Raw genomic sequence first — 24591 nt, forward strand, 5'->3', positions numbered from 1 at the left:
TGCGGGACCCATAATGGCAGCAGAGGGGTGGGAAAGTGGGGTGAAAGTAACGTTAGCACGGGCAAGCGTTACGGTGCTACTCACGGTACAGATGAGTTTGTGATGAATGAGGCCAGGGAGAGTGGTGTCCGGAGGGTCCAGTGAGTGAGGTAAGGGTAATGGTAGTCCGAATGAGCAGAGGGAAATAGTCGGGGTGAGAAATACGAGCGGAGAAATTAGGGACAGAGCCGAGGGCAGCTCACCAGACGTTAGCTAGCCGGCTAGCCAGGTGGAGCTAACAGCCGGTTAGCAGAGGAGCGTAGGTAGGGGGGGTAGGGAGACAGTGAGACAAGACGGACAGAGACGAAAACGGTATAGAGAAAGCAAAACAAAAGTCGATAAAAGAATAAAGTAACGTTACAAAACAGGGAAAAGACAAACAGTCAGACGAAGAAGCGGCAGCCACACACGACGCCAGCAGTACTCTCCGACAAACACAAACACAGTGACGTAGTGACGTAGGACGTAGGACGTAATAGAACTGACGATGTCGATGTTGTCGATGTCGATGTTGATTCCTTGGTCCGCACTGCTCTCTCATCTTAGGGGCCCTTTACACGAGGACGGTTTCCTATGGTGACGGGGAATTATTTTATCGTTAGTGCCTCCCTTTTAGACGGCGACGGCGAATTTGGGCTTAGGAAACGACCCATTTTGAAACCACCCTCCAGAGTGGAATTCTTTGACACGCCCCCCGCTGATCGTTCCATGTAATCGCTTTGAGACGGCACATTTCAGAAACTCTGACGTGCCTGCACACGCAACACACGCGATTACGCCATAGCCGTGCGCGAGTTGGCAACCATTTTCAAAATAAAACGTCAGTATGAATGAAGTTTGGCAACATTCAGAATTAAGCTACACTGCGGCCAACTTCAGTTACATGTTCATAACGTTACTGCTGCGAGGAGCCGATGGCTGTACCCGGTCGGCATTTAACGTTAGTTACAAAAGCACGTCGACAGTGTTTTCTCACTGCCAGTAGCCTAATGCTGCATTCGTTTATGGTAGGAGCTGGCAAGTGACAAGTGGCCAACGCGTCATATCCGACCTATTTGCGTTCGAGATTGCACTGGGAAGTAGCAAGTAACATGACGCAAAATGACGCGTTTCATAATAAAAGTTCGATGTTTCTCACCATAAACAACATGCGTGGCCATCTTGAAATGACGTCAAATGACGCGGTGGGAGCTACTGGGGGTTGAGAAATCATTCCCAAGTTTGCGGGTAGGAACTCCGAGTTATAGTGGCGTTTTATTTGATTTTTGCTAGTAGCAACTGGCAACTTGCCACATCCCACTTATAATCGAACGCGGCATAACTACAGTAGGGTTTGACAGATCACAGTCAGCGCTCCCGGTCCTCGCTGCTCGTTAACTCATTGAGTGCCAGCCACTTTTGGAGAATGGACGAGTGCGAGTTTCAGAGCGTTTTCAGTGATTTCTCGAGGCCCACAGAATATTGTGTGATATTACTATGTAAACACCGAACACGCAAAAAGAACAAGGAGACTCTATTGTATCATCAGCAAAAAAAAGTTTATTGATACCATTTTCCGTTCTTTAGTTATCAGCCGGAGAAGATAGGTCAAAAACAGCAAAAACAGGCATTTCCATCTAGAAGCTGAGATATTCAGCCTTTTGTGAAATGAAGCATTTCAAGCACATTCACTGACTCTAGCTAATATTTTCTGATGTAGTGACGTGGTGTAGTTGTGTGCTGCCCTGCGTGCCCCACCCCCCTCTCCCCCCCTCAGCTGCAAACTCCTCCCCACACTAGTAACACACAGCCTCACGCACCCAGCGTCTATTTTCGGAGTGCTTTTTGTGCGCCGCCTCCCAGGCAGCGCGACACAAAAAAGCCACACCGGACTGCAGGGAAAGGTTTTGGTTTTCAGTGTCGGCTGCTGCTTTTCTAGCGGCTAATCGTGTGAAGAAACTATGCAGACAGACAGACAGAGGCAGAGGAGCTCAGTTGTGTGCGCGGATTGACTGCTGTTGGCAGGCACCGTCAGCTCCAGACAGAGCAATCTACATGGCTCTGGGCTGCAGCATGAGCGGTTTCTCTTTGATCACGGGGCTTTTTCAGGCTGTATTCCGGACATTTCTCTAATCTGGAGAGCACTGTCGCCACCTGATGAGTCCGTAAAATAGGTTATACAGCTTCAATAGCTACAATATTTGTACAGGACATACATAAGGCTTTGATCCACGTCCCACCGTCAAAAAAGGCAATTGACGACAGCTATCGTCTTTGGCACTCTACGTTACTAATTACTTTGACGACAGGCGTCGTCATTGGCACTCAATGAGTTAAAGATTTCCAATAGGCGTTATTCTGATAAACTGGTCACATATATGTTACTTTCTCACCCGACAAATATTAAAACTTTAAAACAGTTTTATTTTAGCTTGAAAACAGCTTTTTGGCAAGTGACTGCGGTAGGCATACTCTACTTCCGTGTTTAAACCGGAAAGACGATTACGAAATGACGTCATGCAGAAGCGTCCTTGTATGGGCAAAGAATAAGGTGTGAAGGAAAAAGTGTGAAGGAAACGCTATTGTGACGTTTCTTCCAGAAACTGTCCTCGTGTAAAGGGCCCCTTAGATGTAGTTGCTCCTCTTAAGTACGCTATTTTAAGAATTTTAAGATTTAAAATAACATCAATCAACCATTTTGTTTGAAGCTTTTTCACACATATAACCTTTAGAAGCATTTTTTGATTGGTCAACACCATTCAAACACTCCAAATGAAATGCAAATTGCAAATTGTTGTGATGGAGCCTGGAGGAATTCAAGCCAAGGTGTTAACTGTTCCTTGTTACAACTGTCCCTGCTCTCCCCTACTTACGTGTTGTGTGAAACAGGGTAACGGGAGCTAGGCCAAACTATCACGTGTTTGTAAACAAGGGATACATCATCAGTGATGATGATTCATCACACATGGGCTAATATAGTTTTACAGTATTTGGCGTTTTCAAGGAAGATTTGGACGTTGGGGGTTAATTAGAAGGAAAAACATCAGGAGAGAACAACTAACTTTATCGCATCTGATGCAAGTTGGTGTGCATGGTGAGTATTTGTGACTTGTGGTGGATGTATTTTGCCTAGCTTTAATCTGCCGCATCGTTATACAGAACGTGCATAGATTTGACTTCACTTCTAGATGGAACATATTGATCGTAATATTGTGGCATGTTGCGGCGAGCGGTGTGTTTTAATGTTTATAGGCTCACGTTAACGTTACTTGCGAGCGGGTTTGCCTCTCTCTCGGACCTCGGTCTGTCTCTCTCTGAACGGTACCGTCGGGCTATTTGTGTGATACATTTCACCGCGTCGGACGTCCACACAGCATGAGAGCGCAGCACTGCTATTAGATCTCACTCAAGTAGGCTACTGTCTGTTCACAACATGCTGCTCATCTTGTAGGCTAAACACACTGGGCCCTATTCTCCCACAGGCCTTCGGCCCTAAAACGGGCCTTAAACGCAAAAAAAAACGTGCCTTGCGCCTGCCTCGGGAAGATATCAACATGGCTTTACGCTGCCAAATGCGCTTTAGGCCGAATGGGCGTGGCGCAGTCCCAGAATGGGCGGGAATAGGCATGTCGACCTTAAATAGCGCTTTGCGCTTTTGAAAACCAGGCCTATTCAGTGCGCCGGGGACAGGATAGTGAATGGAGAATAGAATATATAGAAAAAAATAGTTTAGAATACAATAGAATATAAGATTGGAAGATTATCATTACAGCATGCAGTGGCAACCCTTATCAGGCTTTGGGTGAAGCTGCAATGCACAGTTTCATTTATTTAGTTTAGGCTATCATAATCATCCCCATTTATGTGCAGCATCCAAACAGCAGCATAGTTATATCTGTCTGATCTTTTTCAAATGGGATAGCTGTCTAACTACACATATTTGATGTATAAAAAAGTTGTTTTGGAACATTTTGATTAGCAATATTAACGTTGTATTAATATAGCTCAACATTTTATTATCAACCCCCCCCCCCCCCCCCCCCCCCCGAAATTAGCTAGGCTACTAATATTACTAATATTCCTAATTAATATGTATTATTATTTCATTCAGATAATTGACATTATAGGCATGTATATCGTTTAATGTGAGAGAAAGGGAGAGAGAAAGAAAGAGAGAAAGAAACTGGAGAAACTTTTGTGTAGCGCTTCTTCAAACCCCACTCTTCATTACAGCTATTCATTACAGAATTGTCTGTTGTATTTATATTTTCTGTGTGCAAAGCATAGTAGTTAGAATTATTTCCAAATGTTTCCCGCGTCTGTGGCAGCGGAGCTATCCGAGGTGCTGAACAAGCCGCAGCGCGTAGACGGCCACCTGGGGCGGCTCACTCAGGCGGTCCAGGACTGGGCGCGGGGCGTCGGCGGGGTATTTCCCCTCCCCAAACAGTGCGCAATGGTACATTTGAACCTGAATGGATAGATGAATAAACAACTTAAGTAAAGAGTTGTTTTGTAGCTATTCAAAATGGATGGTGGACAGATATATCACCTGATTCGCCAGCACGAATTTCTCCTCAGCTGTGAACTTCGCGGATCTGTTTTGGTCTGCCATGATCACACTGCGCCCGCTGCTGCCAATCTGGCTTTTAAAGCCACTCTGATTGATTACTGAAGATTTTATTGAGAATGAACATATTTGTCAGAGCCTGTGGGCAGGGGGTGGGGAGGAGGATGGGGGAGCATATATAGGCCAAATAAAATACAAATACTCAATAATAAAATCCAGTAAATAAAATAGAATAAAGTAATCAGATCCAGTAAAAGTGATAGGTGTCATTCAGAGGATGTTGCATCATGCAGTGGGGGAGAAGAGAGAAAACGATATCATTCTGGCCAAACTTTCATCTAATCTCATGACATCCAGCCGGCTATATTTTTTTCTATCCGATGCGTTTAGAACATTATTTTCACTTTGATCTTGCTATAGTGTAGCGTATTTACATGCTTGCAGTATTTAAACTGCAGTTAGATTGGTTTGAGAAGCATAATAATATGGAATAATAGCCTATATATGGAGACAGGCAGACAGGATGAAGGGAGGGGGGGGGGGGGGAGCAGAGCGCTTGGCTTGGTCTGGTTTTGCTGGACCACTGGAATTGGAGCTTAAAAGCCAAGCGTGTGATTCGTTTATTGCACTTATCCAATGAACTGACGGTGCATAATTTTACGCTTAAAAAGGCGTGGTTGTAATGCTTTAGGCTGCGTGTAGCGCCAACACGAAGATATCAAGTGCGCTGGTCCACGCCCACTGATTTGCGCAGCGCCAGGCGCTCGGCCTAGAAACAACGCCGATGCAACGATAGGGGCCACTATGTTTGTTACGTGATTGTTTGGCCATTTCGAGTCACGGTTTTGTTTTATTTTACAGGGCAAAAAAAGCCCCCGTCATCCCAATTCCAAGGGCAATTTCAGATCTTTTAGGGGCAAAAAGCCCCGAGCCCCCGCAAATTTCCGACCCTGGTAACACCTTGACGAAATTTCTTCACATTTGGCTCAAACGTCAAAGTCTCGACAGACATGGATGTCGACTGCTCACTTGTTGGCGGAGGCATATATCCGCGGTGCGGTCGCTCTAGTTTACGGGATACTTTTTTACTTACTCACGTAGTACTTTTACTTACTACTTGAGTAAATATTCTTATAAAGTAACCGCACTTTTACTTGAGTGCCGTTTTTGTTTACCCACCACTGCCTGTGTTTTTAGCTATGCTTGGGCTCTATCTTCCCAAAAGCGCTAATTTAGCGTTTGCGCTCATTTAACGCCATGCACAATGCAAATTGGGGGCGGACACAAGCGCATGTCTGTGATAATTGTACTGGGCATTGGCTGCCACAAGCTGCCACAAGGTGTATGAATGGGTGAATGTAGACTATCTACTCATTGTAAAGCGCTTTGGATAAAAGCGCTATATAAATGCAGACCATTTACCATTTACAAGCCAAAGCAGGCGTTTCAGTGCTAAAATGTGGTGATAGATGGCATTATGCTATCGTCAGCAGCGCGCAATTACTTTGCGCTAAGAGCTTTGAAAAGGACCTCTTATGCGCCAATTCCTCTCTGCGCTGAGTTGCGCACCATAATCTCCGTGCAGCGCAGCGCAGTGCAACTAAAATCCCGTTTGGATATGTCATTACGCACAGCCTTGCCATGCCAGGACATCAAATTATGCTGCTAAAATTGGGTATTAGCAGATAATTCAGTGAGGCAATCAACTATAACTCACTGAGAAACTTTTATCACATCGCAAAGAGGGAAATTAATTGAGAAAACTTGTTGGACAATGGACATAAGCTATTTACTGTCATAACCCGGAGGGTCGTTGGCACCACAGACGATCTGTCAATAAGCTCTCTCTGTCCTCGCACGAGTGAGTACACTCTATTACGCATGGAGAGAATTACAGCATATTGCATGCCTCGGTGAGGCAACCTCGCGCAAACAGCCATTGCGAGACGGGAATCTGAGTGGTTTTGATTGACGTAATGCCCAGCCTTGCCTGGCCATGCCTGTGAATAATTCTGGTAGTTAAGACCGCCCAAATCCCGTTTGCGCAGGCATTTTGGGGCGCAGATGATTTTGGCACGGCTCTAATTTGCGTCATGCCGTGAACGTTTCCGCATCCCGGCCGAGAATTGCATCCCCAACATATTCCGGGGCTGTTTTAACTTAGAGATCACGTCTACCAGACGATTATATCACTTTTAAACAGTTACATTTCTGTATAAATGGTTAGAAGTAAGCTCCCGTGAGGTGGGGATGCTTTTTTTCCTGCTGGGCGGGGGAGCAAAACTCGGCAGAACACCTGGCGGACGGCGCAAGGCGGACTGCTATCTTCCCGTGCCTTAAGGCACGTGCAAACGGGTGTGCAAGCGCTATTAGGGGATAGCGCCTGTCGGAAGATATAGCCCCCTTGTCTTTTATAAGTTAGATCTAACTCAGCACATGCTCTGTAAAGTTTATAAGTTAGATCTAACTCAGCACATGCTCTGTAAAGTTTATAAGTTAGATCTAACTCAGCACATGCTCTGTAAAGTTTATAAGTTAGATGTAACTCAGCACATGCTCTGTAAAGTTTATAAGTTAGATCTAACTCAGCACATGCTCTGTAAAGTTTATGAGTTAGATCTAACTCAGCACATGCTCTGTAAAGTTTACAAGTTAGATCTAACTCAGCACATGCTCTGTAAAGTTTATAAGTTAGATCTAACTCAGCACATGCTCTGTAAAGTTTATAAGTTAGATGTAACTCAGCACATGCTCACAGTCCTCTGAGCCATGTTTGTAATAAAGGGCTTGGAAATAAAGGAACTTGAACTTGAAGCGTGCACAAGCTTGTGGCATCCTGCTGTGGGGTGTCAGCTCTTTCTCCCAAGTGGAAAAATGCACTTCTAATCAAGTAATTCAAATGAGCTTTAAAACTGAGATCTGAGTCTAAAATAACACCCAGGTTTTTCACTTCTGCTTTTGTTTGTTGTCATTCTGCAGTTTAGCCAGAGTTTAGTCCGAGGTTAGCTGTGTTGTCAGTGAAATCACACAATTTACTCATTTTGCTGGGGACTCCCCCTGCGACCCCTCGTGTTCGAGTATACAGGTCTAGCTGCCGTCGGCAAGGCTCCAAGTCAAGGCTGACGTAGCATGTTTCCAGCTTGAGTCTGCAGAGGACAGAGACGGCTGTAGGCTCAGGTGGGATTATGGGTAACACAGTTTCTGGTTCTGGATCTGTTCAGGTTCGGGGTCCTGCACATACAGATGCCACGATGCTCGCCATTATGATTATGATATGGCTGAGAACAGCCGCCAGTTTGAGCGAGCCGCAGCCGAAACGATTACGATTACGAAAACTTTGTCCACAATGTGGAAATTTGTCTTTGGTTTCACCATAAGACACAACATAAAAACATATAAGACAATATATTGTCTCAACATACACATTGATTAAAAAAATATAGCTCACAATACACAAGTCAAGTTTACAATTCAATCAACACACATTCACTCACATGCAACATGCACATTCATAAAAATACAACACATTACGCAAGACAAGTTTACAATACACTCAACACACACATACACACACACACACACTCAAACATACATATTCATAATAATACAGCTCAGTGAGCTCACAATACACAAGTCAAGTTTACAATACACAGGGCACTATACAGCCTATCAATTAACCTACGGTGCACCACTGACCACCCTGTGTCTACCGGGTTTGTCAGGGAAAAAGTGAATGGGGTTTTAGAATGGGGATTTCACTTAAATGCATAAAATAAGGTCTGTGGTTAACAAAAGTTTATGGGAGCGTGAATTTGGGTTCAGCAGGATAATCTTCACAAACGTTAATAACTTTGGTGACTTTTGGAACGTAAATGTGTTTTCTTAACACAATTTTTAGAAATGCTTCAAAAGGCCACTATACACCCTATCAAATGAACCTACCGTGCACCACTGTCCACCCTGTGTCTACCGGATCTAAGTTTTATTTAATGCCTTGACAGCATCTGGGACAAAGGATTTCTTAGAGATATTTATATTTCCCATGGGTAATCTGTAATGCTTCCCTGAAGGTAAAAGGTCAAATTCACTGTACAGTGGGTGAGAGAGGTTAAAGGTCAAATTCACTGTACAGTGGGTGAGAGGGGTTGCTAGTGATTCTATCAGCTTTACAGTACTTCTCACTAGTTCATCCGACAGTACTCTATGTAACCTGTAACCTCTGACCCCTGTGTGCAGCTGGCTGCTCAGGATGTGGACCGGGGTACCGCAGCCCTCTGGACGCCATGAAGGGTAAGCAACCTCCCATGATGCACCTGTCCACACACTCTACATGTAGAGACGAGCAGTCGAGGTGTCAGACACCAGAAGCTATAATAAAGAATATACAACTCCATCAATACTTTAAAGAGGACATGGCACATTTGATCATATAACTCTAGTTCATTGTTGTTGTACTGTTGTACTGTTGTACCTTGCTAATAGTAAGTATCATCATTTTTTTGTACCATGTATCTTGATTGTTTAGACACTAGGGGCCCTATCGTTGTATCGGCGTAGAAACTGCGTTTAAGGCCTGGCGCAGCCCAGATTAGTGGGTGTGGACCAGCGCACTCGATATCTTGGTGTCAGCGCTACACGCAGCCTCAACCATTATAACCACGCATTTTAAGCGTAAAATTATGCACAGTCCGCTCATTGGAGAAGTGCAGTAAAGAGTCACACGCTTGCCTTTGAAGCTCCAATTCCAGGAGAAATCCAGTAAAACCAGACAAAGCCAAGTGCTCTGCTCCCCCCCCCTCCCTTCATCCCGTCTGTCTGTCTCCATATATAGGCTATTATTCCATATTATTATGCTTCTCAAACCAATCTAACTGCAGTTTAAATACTGCAAGCATGTAAATACGCTACACTAGCAAGATCAAAGTGAAAAGAATGTTCTAAACGCATCAGCTAGAAAAATATAGCCTATCCCTATATGATGAGATTAATTAGATTGGTGAAAGTTTGTCCAGAAAGATATCGTTTTCTCTCCCCTGCTACAGGTAGGATGATGCACATAAATATAGCCTACATTATGTAATGGCCCAATCCCAATTCCTATCTTAACCCTCAATCTTAACCCTCAGTCTCAAAAATGTGCACTCCCGCGAAGTGCTAGTGCTGTCCCGATTCTCAGTGTGTTGAGTTAAGGGTGAAGTTTAAGGGCTGTATGTCCCTTACTTTTGAGATTTTCCAGGACCACCCTTGGCATTGAGTGCGATCTCAGAATCCCTTGCGTGTCATCAGCTAGATCCATTCAGATGGAAGATGGCGGCGAAAGGAGGAAAAAAGCAGTCCTACAAAGTTAAGTATTTCCTTGTTAACACATTGACTGCCAGCCGTTTTTTCAATGCTGTAGGTAGGTTCTGCCAGGGGGGTTTTTGAGGATTCTGGCTCATTTTACAAGAGCCGAGGATTATTTTCTGTTAGGACTTCGTGAACACCAATCATCTAAAAAGAACTAATAGAATGTGTGCTTTCTCTGTCTAAAAGAGTTAGTTTGTAGAGTTAGTAGTTATGTAGATATTAGCTGTTGAATACAGCATGGTTTCAGCGTCTGAGAAGGAAAGCTGAGAAAAATGCAGTTTTGTGAAATTCAATCAAACAGGCAGAACAGTCACTTTAACCATTTATTTTTGGCATCAGTGAGACATCAGACATCTGAACAATAGTTGTTTTCAATAATGGAGGAATAATACAATAATAAAATAAATAAATGTCAAAATAAATACAAAACAAGAGCAGACCACAGGTCACTCAGCTTTTTTTTTTTTTATATAGTTTTTTTTTTTTTATAGGTTTTTTCGGTTAGTGATCAAACCGGTTTGGGCTCGTACACCGAATCCAGAACTGCTCCAAAATGTAATGGGTACTTCCTTGGCCCATGTTACACCCATCCACAAAGTTACATGAAAATCGGCAGGTACTTTTTATGTATTCCTGCTAGCTAGCAAACAATCAAACAAAGAGCAAAAACAATCCCTGGCAGGTTTTTTTTTTTTTACGACCCATGCCTACTCAGCGCCAGCGCCCCAGAGCAAGGTTCTTGTCTGAGTGGTACACCTCATAGCAGCTACCCCTGTGTAATGCGACCCTACATTTGGCACACATGTAGCGTGTCTCTCTTCTAAGATCTATCTTTGCACAAACCCTACACCTCCTCGTTGGGTTATCTTTTTTGGGTGTGGCTGGTATGAGGACCATTACATGGCCCGCTAGATTGACCTCCAGCCTGCATTGAGGGTCCAGGTATGGTCCCCGGGGCATGGTTGCAGGTTGGTCACTGCCCCCCGCCCCCACCTCCTCCCCGCCACCCCCCACCTCCTCCCCGCCAGCCCCCACCTCCTCCCCGCCAGCCCCCACCTCCTCCCCGCCACCCCCCACCTCCTCCCCGCCACCCCCCACCACAGGTCTGGTCCATGCACCGACAACACTCAGGATGAAATCCAGCAATGTTTTACACTTTCTCTGAGGGTGTTTAGCTTTGTACAGAACAAAGGCGTTATAAAAAGACATCTGAAACATGTACATGACAAATTTGAAGGGCCACCTGGATGTCTTCCTGGCAAACGGATAGTACGCGATGTTCTGGTCCAATCTGTCGACCCCATTCATGTACTTGTTGTAGTCTACAACACACTTGGGTTTTGTGTGTGGGACCCTCTCTCTGCTGCCTTTCTGCCTGACCTGCACTGTCTCCATCGTGTCGTCGTGCAGAGTGGAAACCATTTTGACGATGCGCTTGTCTCGCCAGGCCAGAACCATGGTGCCACCATTGTGGCGCATGACAGTTTCCCCCAGCTTCACGGTGTGGTTGGTCACCATGGTAGCAGGTGGCTCGCCCCTGTTCCTCCTCAGAGTGCCACAGACATGGGTCTGACACTCCAGCAGCTGTGCACACATTGAAACAGAGTTATAGTAGTTGTCCATGTATAGGTGGTAACCCTGCCCTGCCAAGTCCCCGAGGAGGAACTCCACCGTCTCGCCTAGGGTGGACCGCTCACCACAGTACGGCTTCATACTGTAGCAGTAACCTGTCTGGGAGTCACAGAGTATGTAGGACTTTATCCCATACTTTATGGGTTTCTGTGGGTTGTACACTTTGAACGCCAACCGCCCACGCCACAGGAGCATCCCCTCATCAATACTGATGTTTTGACTCGGTGTGAACATTGCTCTGAACTTTTCTAACAGGTCGTTCAAAACTGGCCGGACCTTGAACAACTTGTCTGCACCATCAACATCAAAATTGTTACTGAAATGGAGGAATCGTGTTAGCAGTTGAAAGCGGTTGCGAGACATGGTTTTGTTGAAGTGGGGGGTAGCAGTCAGTTCATTTGTGGACCAGTACATGGCCAGTTCAGGCTTCTTGACGATCCCAGTGAGGAAGTATAGTCCCAAGAAGCTCTTGAGTTCTGCCACTGTAGTGTCCTTCCACCTCCCAAGCCTTGAATGTGGCAGAGCCTCACTGACCTGACTGATGCACTGGTGTGCATACAAGTTAGTTTGGACTACAATGGCCTGGAGCAGCTCATCGTCCAGGAAGAGCTGGAAGAAGTCAACTGGTTTAGCAGCAGCACCACCACTATGAGGACCCGGTTCTGCTGTGAAGGGGATGTGGGTTGGCTCCCAGTCAACGTCACACCAGGCTGGACCTGCAGGCCGTTTCCCACTTCCAGCTCCACTGCCACAATCTGCAAATTATAGAAATACATAATTACCATAAAATAGTGTTTTTTATATGTGTGGTACTGAATTCTGGCTGGAACCTGTGATGTGAAAATAAACCTGATTCTGAAGTGTGATCTTACCCATTTTCCTGGCACCAGAGGCTGTGGCACCAGGTGCTGTACCGCTACAGCTGGCTACAGTAGGCTCATCTTCAGAGTCTGAAATTCAGTAAAATGAATTGACTGACTGCTGGCTTTTGTATAGTCATAGTAATTACATTTACACAAGTTACACAAGTCATCTCAAACATCGTCTTACCACTGCTCTGTGGAGCTTCGCTCCTGGATGGCTCCCATTCTTCTTCAGAATCCGCGTCTGGAGAAGACGTGAGGTCACTCGACTCAGACTCAGTCAGCCCAGCTGCCGCAGCCGCGACATGCATGGGCTCACCCCGTTCGTCATCCGAGACCTCGGAATCGGTCTCCGGCACAAGCTCGTTTCGGACGGAAAATAAATCCAGCAGTGATCTCTGATCCGCCGATCGCTTTCGTTTGGCCGCCGAAGACCGCTTGCGTTTGGCCGGCATGGCACAAACACGCCACCCGCTCCCAACTAAACTGAAATAAAACAACTACTGCTACGACTAGATAAAACTGAACTGAAATAAGGCTAATCTACCGGCTACCAACTCGATCAAACTGAACTAGAATAAACTGAACTAGAATAAAGGCTAAATACTAAAATGAACTGACGCTAACGCTAAATGTGTTAAGCTAACTACAATGAACACTAACTGTAACTACGCGCTAACTAAGTATCTAAACTAAGTCTACTATAAAGACTATACTAAACACTACTACTGTACTAACAACTAACAAACTAAATCAACTACGCTAACCAACTCGCTCTAAATCTGACTCTAAATTGCTAAATTGCTGAAATTCTGTATCTATAAATCGCTACGGATTATTAGAAGAGGAGCAAAACGGCTTCAGAAAAGGAAGAGCCTGCATTGATCACATTTATGTTGTGACCACTGTAGTTAGGACTAGAATGAAGCATAAAAAACCCACTTTCTGTTGTTTTATTGATTTCCAGAAGGCGTTTGATCTTGTTGACCACATCCTCCTTAAACACAAGCTACACCAAATCGGGATAAATGGAAAGTTTCACAAAGCGATTACTGCTATTTACGAAGCCCCTTTGGCCTGCATCAGAGTGAATGATTATCTCACAGAGTGGTTTCCAGCGCCCTCTGGTGTCAAACAAGGGGACATTCTTTCTCTAACCTTGTTCGCAGTTTTTATTAACGATTTGGCTAGAGAAGTTAAACAGCTGGGGAAAGGGGTTTCATGTGGCCAGGTACTCTTAAGCATCCTTCTTTATGCAGACGATATTATTTTGCTTTCAGAATGTGAAGAAGATCTGCAAGTGATGTTGAATTGTGTTAACGAGTGGTGTAACAGGTGGAAGATGTGTGTTAACCAAAGGAAGACACAAATAATGCACTTCAGAAAGCCGGGTGTCGCAAGAAGTCAGTTTGTGTTTTCTATTGGTGACACACAGCTTGAATTCACTGACAAATACAAATACCTTGGTTTATTTTTGGATGACCACTTGTCTTTTTTGCCTGGTGTTTCTATGTTGGCAGACTCTGCAAGCAGGGCTCTAGGAGGTGTTATAGGTAAGACCAAAGTTCTGAGGGACTTGGGCTATCTTACTTATTCAAAACTGTATCACTCCTGTGTATGCCCTGTGTTAGATTATGTTTCTGGTATTTGGGGCGGTAAACGTTTTTTGTTAAGCGAGCGTATCCAGAACCGGGCAATTCGCTTTTTTTTGGGTCTTCATAAATATGCTCCTCTTCCAGCAGTTAGTGGAGAAATGGGGTGGGACTCTTGTGTGGTCAGATGGAAAATCAGTATGGTGAACCTCTGGAATAGATTGCTGGACCTACCATCCAATAGGGTTGCTAGTCAGATTTTCTTCTGGGACTTGTCTGTTGAAGGGGAGTGGGTCTCAGATATGTATGACTTGTTTCAGGAGTGTGGTTTTGGAGAATATTACTCTCAAAGAATGTGTATAAATGTAGAGTCGTTCAAATCTCAGATCCGTGCTAACTGGTTACAATCTTGGACTGAAGAATTATGGCAGAAGCCAAAATTAAGAACTTATTGTTTATTTAAAAATGAATTTAAATGTGAAAAATATGTGATGTTTAATTTACCTAAAAGTAAGAGGTCCTTATGTGCTCAGTTACGATGTGGTATCTGCCTTTACATATTGAAACAGGCAGATACAGAGGGACGGCGGAGGAGGATAGGATTTGTGAATATTGTGAGTTGATGGAAGTGGAGAATGAATTTCATTTTATTTTGTATTGCCCTTTGTATCATGACTTACGAGAGATACTATTTAAAAAAGCTCACTCCCCTGAGTTAAACCTGTTAGATTTTGAAGAAGGTGCCATACTTGAATTTCTCTTTGACAACATCTTTGCTTTTTCCGAATATATCTCTCATGCGTGGGATAGGAGGAAAAAGATGACATATGATAGATAATTCATATATTTTACTTAATATACATTGTAGTTAAATCTGTGTTTTGCTGCTGATGCCGCGTGTGCTGTGTGTGTGTTTGTACGGTTTTGTATTGTTCATGCACCGTAATAGATATGGAAATAACTGTATGTTGATGTGTCTGATAATCCCATGTGGGATGGGTCATGTAAATTGTCCTGACACGTAAATAAAATTTTCATTCATTCATTCATTCATTCATTCATTCATTCGCTACTAATGCTGTCTCTCTCTGTCTCAACTTACCTACTTTCAACCCACGCCGATCAAACGATCCCGCCTTCCTTATATAGAAATCTTTGTTAGAGTACTTCCGGGGCAGCGGGAGAGGTCGGATCCACATTCACATATTGCCCAAGGGCGCCAGCTAGTGGAAACCACTGAAAAAACTGTAAGCCGAGATAACTCGTCATTGGCAGTGAGCGGTTGGATTCTGTAAGCCGAGATAACTCGTCATTGGCAGTGAACGTGTTAATAGCGATGTAAAAATTACGATAACCATTGTATTAGCTTAGTTTAATGTCATTTTATGGATTTCCGTTTTGGAATCCTATCAACAATTGTTGTTGCTAACTATCGATAGTCAGTAGCCGTGCTGGTGCGGTCAGGCCATATTATTATTATTATATTATATTATAACATTGTTAACGTTGTTACGAAATGCCATAATTCTCGGTGGTAATGTCGTTGTTGAGTTGTTTTTTTATCAAGATACAGCCTACGTGTAATGTTTGCACGGACATTTTCGTAAGATGACCGGGCTAGCGTTATCTCCCAGGCTGTTTATCTAACGATAGATCATTAGATAAAAAGCATGGGAGATAACTGCAAACTATTATCACATGAACACGGTAGTCAGTAGTTACAACATCCAGCAGTGCCGATAACATGTTTCGGTTTAACTGATGACCGTGTTAACTCGGCTACGTTGCAAAGTTAGCAATGTTATAATATAATATAATATAATAATAATAATATGGCTTGACCGCACCAGCACGGCTACTGACTATCGATAGTTAGCAACAACAAATGTGTTAGGCTCCAAAACGGAAATCCATAAAATGACATTTAAGATAATACAATGGTTATCGTCATTTCTACATCTATATTATCAAGGAAATATTTGTAGGGATGCTTTTTTCCTCTTCTTTTGAATTGACAGACTGGACGGAGCTTTGGCATATTGCTGCCCCCCACAGTCTGAAGACGTATCTCCCTTTAAGGGCTGTCCCATTTTAAAGTCGCAAGATAGCCCTTAGTTTTGAGGGCTACTAAGATTGAGGGTTGAGCTTGAGGGTTAAGATTGAGGGTTAAGAAAAGAATTGGGATTGGGCCAAAGTCATTGCATAAATGTGTTTTTATTGTAAAACTAAAATGTGAAGTAGAGCCAATTTATTGGAGCGGACATCACAGTAGGACATGACAGTAGAAGCGCGTTACGCTGTCACTTATCTAAATCACGTTAAATCGACGAGGGATATATATAGGACCAGGATGACATATATGTTTCACATAGGGTGGTGTTTTCATTTCAATGTTTTATTTGGTCCAATATTGAAATGTTCTACAATTGCAGGTTGTATTACCATTACACATTATTTACATCTACCTTTATATCTATTTCGGCTCATTCGTTTGCTATTTAGTAGCGAAATGGAGTAGAACAATGCATGCTGGGACATTTCACAGGCAGTGAACTTACAACTTCTTTTTCCTATGGGACGTGTGTTGTGTCTGTCTGATCGAGGGAGTCAGAGAGAGACAGAGAAGGGTGACAGAGAAGAGGCAGAGGAGTGCTCCTCGCAACTGGCGCACTGAATAGGCCTGGTTTCAGAGAGAGACAGAGAAGGGTGACAGGGGAGAGGCAGAGGAGCGCCCCGCTCAACTGGCGCACTGAATAGGCCTGGTTTTCAAAAGCGCAAAGCGCTAAATTTACGCCAGGTGGGAAGATGTCATTAAGCCGGCATTTAAGGCCGAAACACCCATTCTCGCCCATTCAGGGAGAGCGCCACGCCCATTCAGCGTAAAGCGCATTTGCCAGCCTAAAGCCATGTTGATATCTTCCCGAGACAGGCGCAAGGCACGTTTTTTTTGCGTGTAAGGCCCGTTTTAGCGCCGAAGGCCTGTGGGAGAATAGGGGTCTAGGATTTTCTTTTATTTATGTATTTGATATGTACTGTGTGCGCACTGGACTACAGATGCAAATTAGCTCTTAGCTATTTCTGGTGCAATATATATTTATTGTGTGCTGTCCCTGCTCAAATAAACAATAAAGATAAAGATAAAGATTTGCATTTCACCTCAGACAAGACAGGACACTGCTTTAAGTCTGAAATTTACCTAGATTTGCTAGGAAGATAAAAGCAACAACAAAAACATTTAACCTTTTCGCCAGCTAGGGCACTAGATGACACCACGAGGTTGACAGTACAGTACAGTACAGTATAGTACAGTATAGTAGTGGAGTGTTGGTAGTAATAAGAATTTGGAACGTTTTGATGAATCAAAACAACCACAATCCAAGCCAGAAACACAACAGCATATGCTGTGAGCCTGTTAGAATTCAAAATCCTTACTACAAACCAACACCTAACTAGCCTGTACTACACTTTACTGTACTGTACAGTCAACCTAGTGATGTCATCTAGCAGCGCCCTTAGCGCCTAAAGTTAATGTTAATCTTTTTAGCAAATCTAGGTAAATTTCAGACTTGAAAGCAGTCTTGTCTGTTGTTAAATGCAAATTAATTAGAGTCATGTCCTCTTTAATCTCAGCCTGAAAACGCTATTTAAAGATTTAATTTGAACATGAAAACTCTAAAAGATTTAATCTGAGTCTGAAACCTCTATTTACAAATTTAATCTGAGCCTGAAAACCCTATTTAAAGATTTTGGGCCCCATCTTCCCAACGGCGGTAATTTTGCGTTAGCGACGTTTTGCCCTGGAATAGCGCCGCGCAAAGCCCTAATTGTGGGCGTGTCGGCCCGCTGCGCTTCACATCATCTCGGCGCACTTCTCTATAGGCGTGTTTATGCCCAAAAGCATTGTGGAGGTGTGGTCATGCCCATAAAACCACAGCGTCACGTCAGCAACTTCCTCCTTCACTGAGAGGGACTAGAGTGAGAGAGAGAAAGAGGGAGAGAGAGAGAAAAGATAGCCTAGATGGGGAGAGAGAGGGAGAGAGAGAGAGATGTGAGGCTGTCATGCATAGAAATCAAATAACGTGCTCATGCCCACCTATGAATCACCTGTGGTATTATTGCCATTTCACACGCTGAAAAAGGGCTGCTGCCCAAACGTCTGTATGCTTATCCCTTTTTGGGCTCTCTTCTATCTCCGCTGCGGTAATATACTGCATGCGTAATTACGCAGTGTACTGAGAGCCGCGATGAGTGATGCTGCTCTATTTGAAGAAGTTGAATTTCGTTCCACCAACACACATTATTAATCAGCTATTTTCTATTTGTTTCTATTAATATATATACATCGAATCCCACCAATTTAGTGTCATTTTCCCCTTGGCGCACATAAAGACACATGCTTCCGTCACTGTCTGCTTGATGGCGAGAGGGACTTCAGCTGCCATCCGCGCTGTGGAGAAGCTGGTCTTACATGCGTGCAATTGCAGGGAAAGAGGTTACTGTACTGGCCGGACACAGGTGTTGTGCGAAAAAATTATGCGTTTTGAATTGGACTAGGGGAACGAGGGTCTGGCGGGGCGGGAGTCTGTGTGCGCCGGGTGCTGGAGGGGGGTTTTCCCCGAGAAGGTGGGAGCTGGACGGGTATGCAGGCTTGGTGGTGGGGTGGGTGTGGGTCGGTGCCCTGGGTGTTTTGGGCCGGCCAGGGTGGGGAGAGGCAGCTTGGCACAACACCGTCACAACTTTCTCAAAAGCAATCTATTGTTACCTCACACCACAAACCTGTATGGTCAGGAATTATGTAGACTAATAAAACCATGACAAACAAATTCCCATTTTTAAATCAAGGTGTGTTTTTTCTGCAATGTAGGCTATAGTTGAAAATCAACGTGGCATTCCAAGGAGAGAAGAGTGTGTGCAGGCGCGAGTGGAGAGTGACATCCATGCCGTGCGTAAATGGATCCAAGCAAGGATTTCCTGCACTGCACGGAGATGTGGAGACTGTCTGCGCTCAGGCATACGTCTGCGTTTGCGCTAAGCCCAGCTATTTCCTGGCGTTAGAATCGAGAGCACCCAAGGCGATTTTTTTCTAACACATTGCGCTGGAACGCCTATATTGGAATGGGCAATGCCCAGACCTCTCTTTGCGCTCGGAACATACCGACGGTATCTTGCCAGAGCGCTAAATGACACTTGCACGAGACAGGTGATAGGCTAGAGGCCCACGGAGCCAACAGTGGGCCTCAACAGGAGCCATTTTTTTCTTTTTTCTTTTTCTTTTTCATTTGAATGCAATGTATTTTTCATATGGGGACCATATGAATGGCAACTCTCTGTTTCCAGAGAGCTGATTGGTAAGCAGGTGGGTCTTTCATGGGTTTTGATCTTATCCTCTGAACTTAACCTGCTACAAAGCAGGTTAGCCGTAGAGCAGGGATACTCAACTTGCTTTGCCCGGGGGCCACTTTCGTGAAATGATAGAAGGCCAGGGGCCAGTTAATAAACAATCAATATACATTTTTCTGTAGCAGATTGTAGGTTTTTGGGGTGTCAGCCGGAGTTTAGTCTGACAATGTTGTGCACACCGGATAGTTAGTTAGGTTAAGTACATACATAAGTGCCTGGGTAGCAAGCAGATGGCGGTATTTGACAATTTAGCAGCTAAATCATAGATTATTGAAAGATATTCCATATTCCAGACTGAAATGCTATAACAGAAGTGGAGTATTGGCCAGGATGACATGAACATTTGGACACTTATTCAGCGGGTATCTTGCTTTTTTTTTTTTACAATTCCATCGCGGGCCACACAGGGGGCGCCCGCGGGCCGCATGTGGCCCGCGGCCGCCAGTTGAGTATCACTGCCGTAGAGCACAAGTTGCTATGGTGATCTATCTCGGTAAGAAGTTAACTAGCATCGTGGGGGGTCACCCCTATGTTCCCACAGCCCAATGTTCCCACATTTAGGGTTAGGGTTAGGGTTGGGTTAGGGTTAGGGTTAGGGTTAGGGTTGGGTTAAGGTTAGGGTTAGGGCTGTGGGAACATAGGGCTGTGGGAACATAGGCACGCTCCCCGTCGTGGTACGGCAAACCTAGGGTTAAACCTGAAGTTACCTCGCTAAGCCACTAATCTTGCTTCGTGGTACACCCCTCTGATTACTCAAGATAATCCGCAGACCTTCTTGTGAGCAGGATAATCTAGGAACTATTTTCTTTTTTGACCAAACTACACCCACTAGCTGCTAGATACTAGCTGCTGCCCTAGCAACTGCTAGCTGCAGTTTCATGTAGGAACTAGCTAGCAGCTAGAGGGTGTAGTTCGGTCGAAAGAAAATAGTTCCTACATTAAACTGCTCACAACAAGGTGTGGATTATCTTGAGTAACCGGGTCATGATTTCTGGAAAGAGACATTGCTGTTGAGTTTTTCAAATGTATGTTTTTGTCGCTTTGACCACCACAAGCCGAGTGCCATCCCATAGGGTGGCCGAGTGCCATCCCCATCCCAATGCCTTCCATTGTATTGGAGAAGGCAGAAATCTCTATGCCCGATATCTCCAAAACTCAGACAACTAACACAATAGCACTACAGGTGTGTGTGTGTGTGTGTGTGTGTTGGGGGGGGGGGGGGGTGTATGTATTTTGGATTTTAGGGTGAGCTGTCCCTTTAAGTAATGGAGAGTTTCATTGTTTTGGAGAAACTTTGCTTCCTGAAGTCTGTCATTCAGAAATAGGACAAGTGTTTCCCTCCTTTGCCACAACTAAAGGTTCCAAAACTCATCATGGCTTCAGGCAGAACCCAGAGTGAGTGTTCTAACAGTGAAGGTTCATAAGAGCTGGAGGTGATCTCATTCTGCATCGCACTGAGCTGAGGAGGTGGCTGGTCTGTGTGGTCCTCTCTCAGGTCCTCGGGAGCAGATCGTCTACCTGCCCTGCATCTACCGCAACACCGGCGTGCAGAAGCCCGACTACCTGGCCACCGTCGACGTCGACCCAAAATCCTCCACCTTCTCCCAGGTAGACTCAGCTGAGACTAGGGGCCCTATCTCGGCAAAAGCGCTTTTTGCAAAAGCGAATTTAGCGCTTGCACGTGTTTAGCGCCGAGCGCAATGCAAATTGTGGGCATGGTGAAGTGTAAAATGCCTGTGCGGCCGGCGCAAAAGCTTTAAATAGGCATGAATTGAGAATTATGCAGGCCACACTGATTGGTTTGATTAAAGGAAAGGAGCTGAGAAATTATGACCCCGTTACTCAAGATAATCCACAGACCTTGTTATGAGCAGTTTCATGAAGGAACTATTTTCTTTTGACCGAACTACACCTGCTAGCTGCTAGCTAGTTCCTACAGGAGACTGCAAAAGAAAATAGTTCCTACATGAAACCGCTCACAACAAGGCCTGTGGATTATCTTGGGTAACCAAGTCATGATTTCTGGAAAGAGACAATGTTGTTGAATTTTTCAAATGTATTTTTTTAGTGCTTCGAGCACTACAAGCCGAGTGCCATCTAGTTCCATTGTATTCAAGAGAAGGCAGACATCTCTGCGTATCTCCAAAATTCAGGCAACTATCCCAAAACCATATAGATGGATAAATAGCACTACAGGTGAGAGGGAAAATATGTATTTTGGATCTTAGGGTGAGCTGTCCCTTTAAATAAGCTACATGTATAATACGCAATCAGGTCAGGTATTGCAGTTATTTATGTGTATAAATATCGTAAACTACATGTATAAACAATCAGGTCAGGTATTGTACCGTTAGTTACGTGTATAAATAAGCTACATGTAGCCTATAGACAATCAGGTCAGGTGTTGCACAGTTATTTACCGTTCAATGTGATTTAGGCTTTGCATCAGATATTTCGGGAAGGGAAGGGGGAGGGTGATACAGGTTACTGCACATTGGGTGTTCAAGCTTGCAAGGTGTCCAAAGTGATCAAGAGTGAAGTCAAGTCATTCCAGTTTTTGCAAAAGTGATCAAGTGAAAGATTTTATGTGTTAATCAGGGTGATGGCCTGGGTAGAAACTGTTTTTGTGTCTGTTAGTTTTGGCGTACAGTGCTCTATAGCGCCTGCCAGAGGGGAGGAGTTGGAACAGATCATGACCGGGGTGAGATGGGTCTGTGATTATCTTTCCTGCCCGTTGTTTCACTCTGGAGGAGTTCAGTTCAGTTCAGTTCACTTTATTTATACAGGAAGGGATAAAAATGACATTTCACATGTACATTTAACTGGCCTGACTCAGTTACAAACTGGTTTTCAGCAGGTTCCTGTTCTGCAGTACATTAAACAAAAAATAATTAATCACTACTAATTGTTCACTACATACAATTTTACAGACCTAACAAAAACAATTACATTTACAGACATTCATTCATTCATCAATACAAAAACGGCAACAGCAAAAAATTAAAACCTAGGGGTGAGTCGGATCAGTGATTACAGGTGTTTTCTAGCATCAGATGTTGTTTGTAGGCTTTTTTGAAATGTGAGATAGAGGTTATTTCTCTGGTGTGAAATGGGATCTCGTTCCAAATTTTGGTGTATGTGTGGAATAATGATCTTAGTCCATAATTATTTTTGTGTGGTGGTACTGGTATGAGTGCATGTGAGATTGATCTGGTGATGCGTTCTTGTCTTGTGTTGTGTCTTGGGAGTAAAGCTGTAAGTGTTGGAGAAGAGTACAGGTCCTGGATGGAGGGCAGTTTGGCACAGATGATTTTCTCTGCAGTCCTGACTGTCCGTTGCAGTTTGTGCCTGTCATGTTTGGTGGCTGAGCCAAACCAGACGGAGATGGAGTTGCAGAGGACAGACTGGATGATGGCGGTGTAGAAGTGGATCAGTAGCTCCTCAGGCAGTTTGTACTTCCTGAGCTGGCGTAGGAAGTACAACCTCTGCTGTGCCTTCTTGGTGATGGTGTCTATGTTGGCCTCCCACTTGAGGTCCTGGGAGATTATGGATCCTAGGAACTTGTAGCATTCCACTGTAGACACAGTGCTGTTGGATATGGTGTGTGTGTGTGGGGGGGGGGGGGGGGGGGCAGTGCTGGGGGGCTCCTCCTGAACTCCACTATCATCTCTACAGTTTTCAGTTCATTCAGCTCCAGGTTGTTCTGACCGCACCAGAGGGCCAGCTGTTCCACCTCCCGTCTGTAAGCAGACTCATCACCGTCCTTGATGAGACCGATGACCGTTGTGTCGTCTGCAAACTTCAGTTTGACCGATGGGTCCCTGGATATGCAGTCGCTCGTGCAGAGGAGAAACCAGGGGGAGCACACACCCCTGGGGGGCACCAGTGCTGATTATCCGGATGCTGGATGTGATTTTCCCCAGCCTCACCTGTCTGTCAGGAAGTTTATGATACATTTGCAGGTGGAGGCTGGCACACCAAGTTGGGTGAGTCTGGAGCAGTGGAGGATTTCAGGGATGATGGTCAGATGGTGTTAAACGCCGAACTGAAGTCCACAAACAGGATCCTGGCATATGTCCCTGGGGAGTCGAGATGTTGCAATATGTGGTGTAGTCCAGTGTTGACTGCATCATCCACTGACCTGTTTGCCCGGTAGGCAAACTGCAGGGGGTCCAGCAGGTGTCCTGTCACGTCCTTCATGTGGTCCAACACCAGTCTCTCGAAGGATTTCATCACCACAGACGTCAGGGCGACGGGCCTGTAGTCATTAAGTCCTGTGATGGAGGCCTTCTTTGGAACTGGGTGATCTGTTGAAGATTCGAGTGAAGATAGGGGTCAGCTGGTCAGCACAGGCTTTCAGACAGGATGGAGACACTCTGTCTGGGCCCGGGGCCTTAGCAGTCTTCTGTCGCTGAAACAGTTTTCGCACTTCTTCCTCGTAGATCTTCAGTGCTGGTGGGGCGGCAGCAGGGGAGAGGTGTGTGGGGGTGGTAGGAGGAGGAGAGGGTGGTGAGGTGGCAGGAGCATCTTATTACATCACATCATAGGCATTGATGTCATAGGTATTGTGACATCATCAGTGATGTCAGCAGGCGATTGTGTACCCCGAAGGGTAAATGTACCGGAAGAGCTGCGGAAACTTGTCTATAGCACACCCAAGTCTTTTAGAATCGAAGAGGCAAGGACATCTTGTTTTATACAAAATGGGACCTCTAATTTGTGTTAATGTGTTTTCTGAAGTTGCAGTGCATTGAGCTCTCTCTCTCTCTCTCTTGGCCACCATACTAACCACCTGACCCCTGACCCCTGGCAGGTGGTGCACCGGCTGCCCATGCTGAACCTTGGTGATGAGCTACACCACTCGGGCTGGAACGCCTGCAGCAGCTGCTTCGGCGACGCCTCCAAGAAACGCAACCGCCTCATCCTGCCCTCGCTCATCTCCTCACGTGTCTACGTGATCGACGTGGGGACGGACCCCCGCGCACCACGCATACACAAGGTCAGAGAGACCCCCGCGCCCCACGCATACACAAGGTCAGAGAGACCCCCACACACCACACATACACAAGGTCAGAGAGACCCCCACACATACACAAGGTCAGAGAGACCCCCACACACCACACATACACAAGGTCAGAGAGACCCCCACACACCACACATACACAAGGTCAGA

At 45.0% G+C, this 24591-nt stretch overlaps 1 protein-coding gene across 1 annotated transcript in view; it reads left to right on the forward strand.

Annotated features, from left to right (window-relative positions):
- Window positions 1-24591, forward strand: part of selenbp1 (selenium binding protein 1) — a 60506-nt gene that overhangs the window by 7656 nt on the left and 28259 nt on the right. The window contains exons 2-4 of the mRNA XM_083645435.1: window positions 8822-8875; window positions 20914-21026; window positions 24232-24417. Coding sequence (XP_083501561.1) covers window positions 8822-8875; window positions 20914-21026; window positions 24232-24417 — 353 coding nt within the window. The remainder of the gene's footprint in view (window positions 1-8821; window positions 8876-20913; window positions 21027-24231; window positions 24418-24591) is intronic.

This window comes from Poromitra crassiceps (genome assembly GCF_964638095.1).
Source record: "Poromitra crassiceps genome assembly, chromosome: 1".
In the NCBI taxonomy this organism is placed as follows: domain Eukaryota; kingdom Metazoa; phylum Chordata; class Actinopteri; order Beryciformes; family Melamphaidae; genus Poromitra; species Poromitra crassiceps.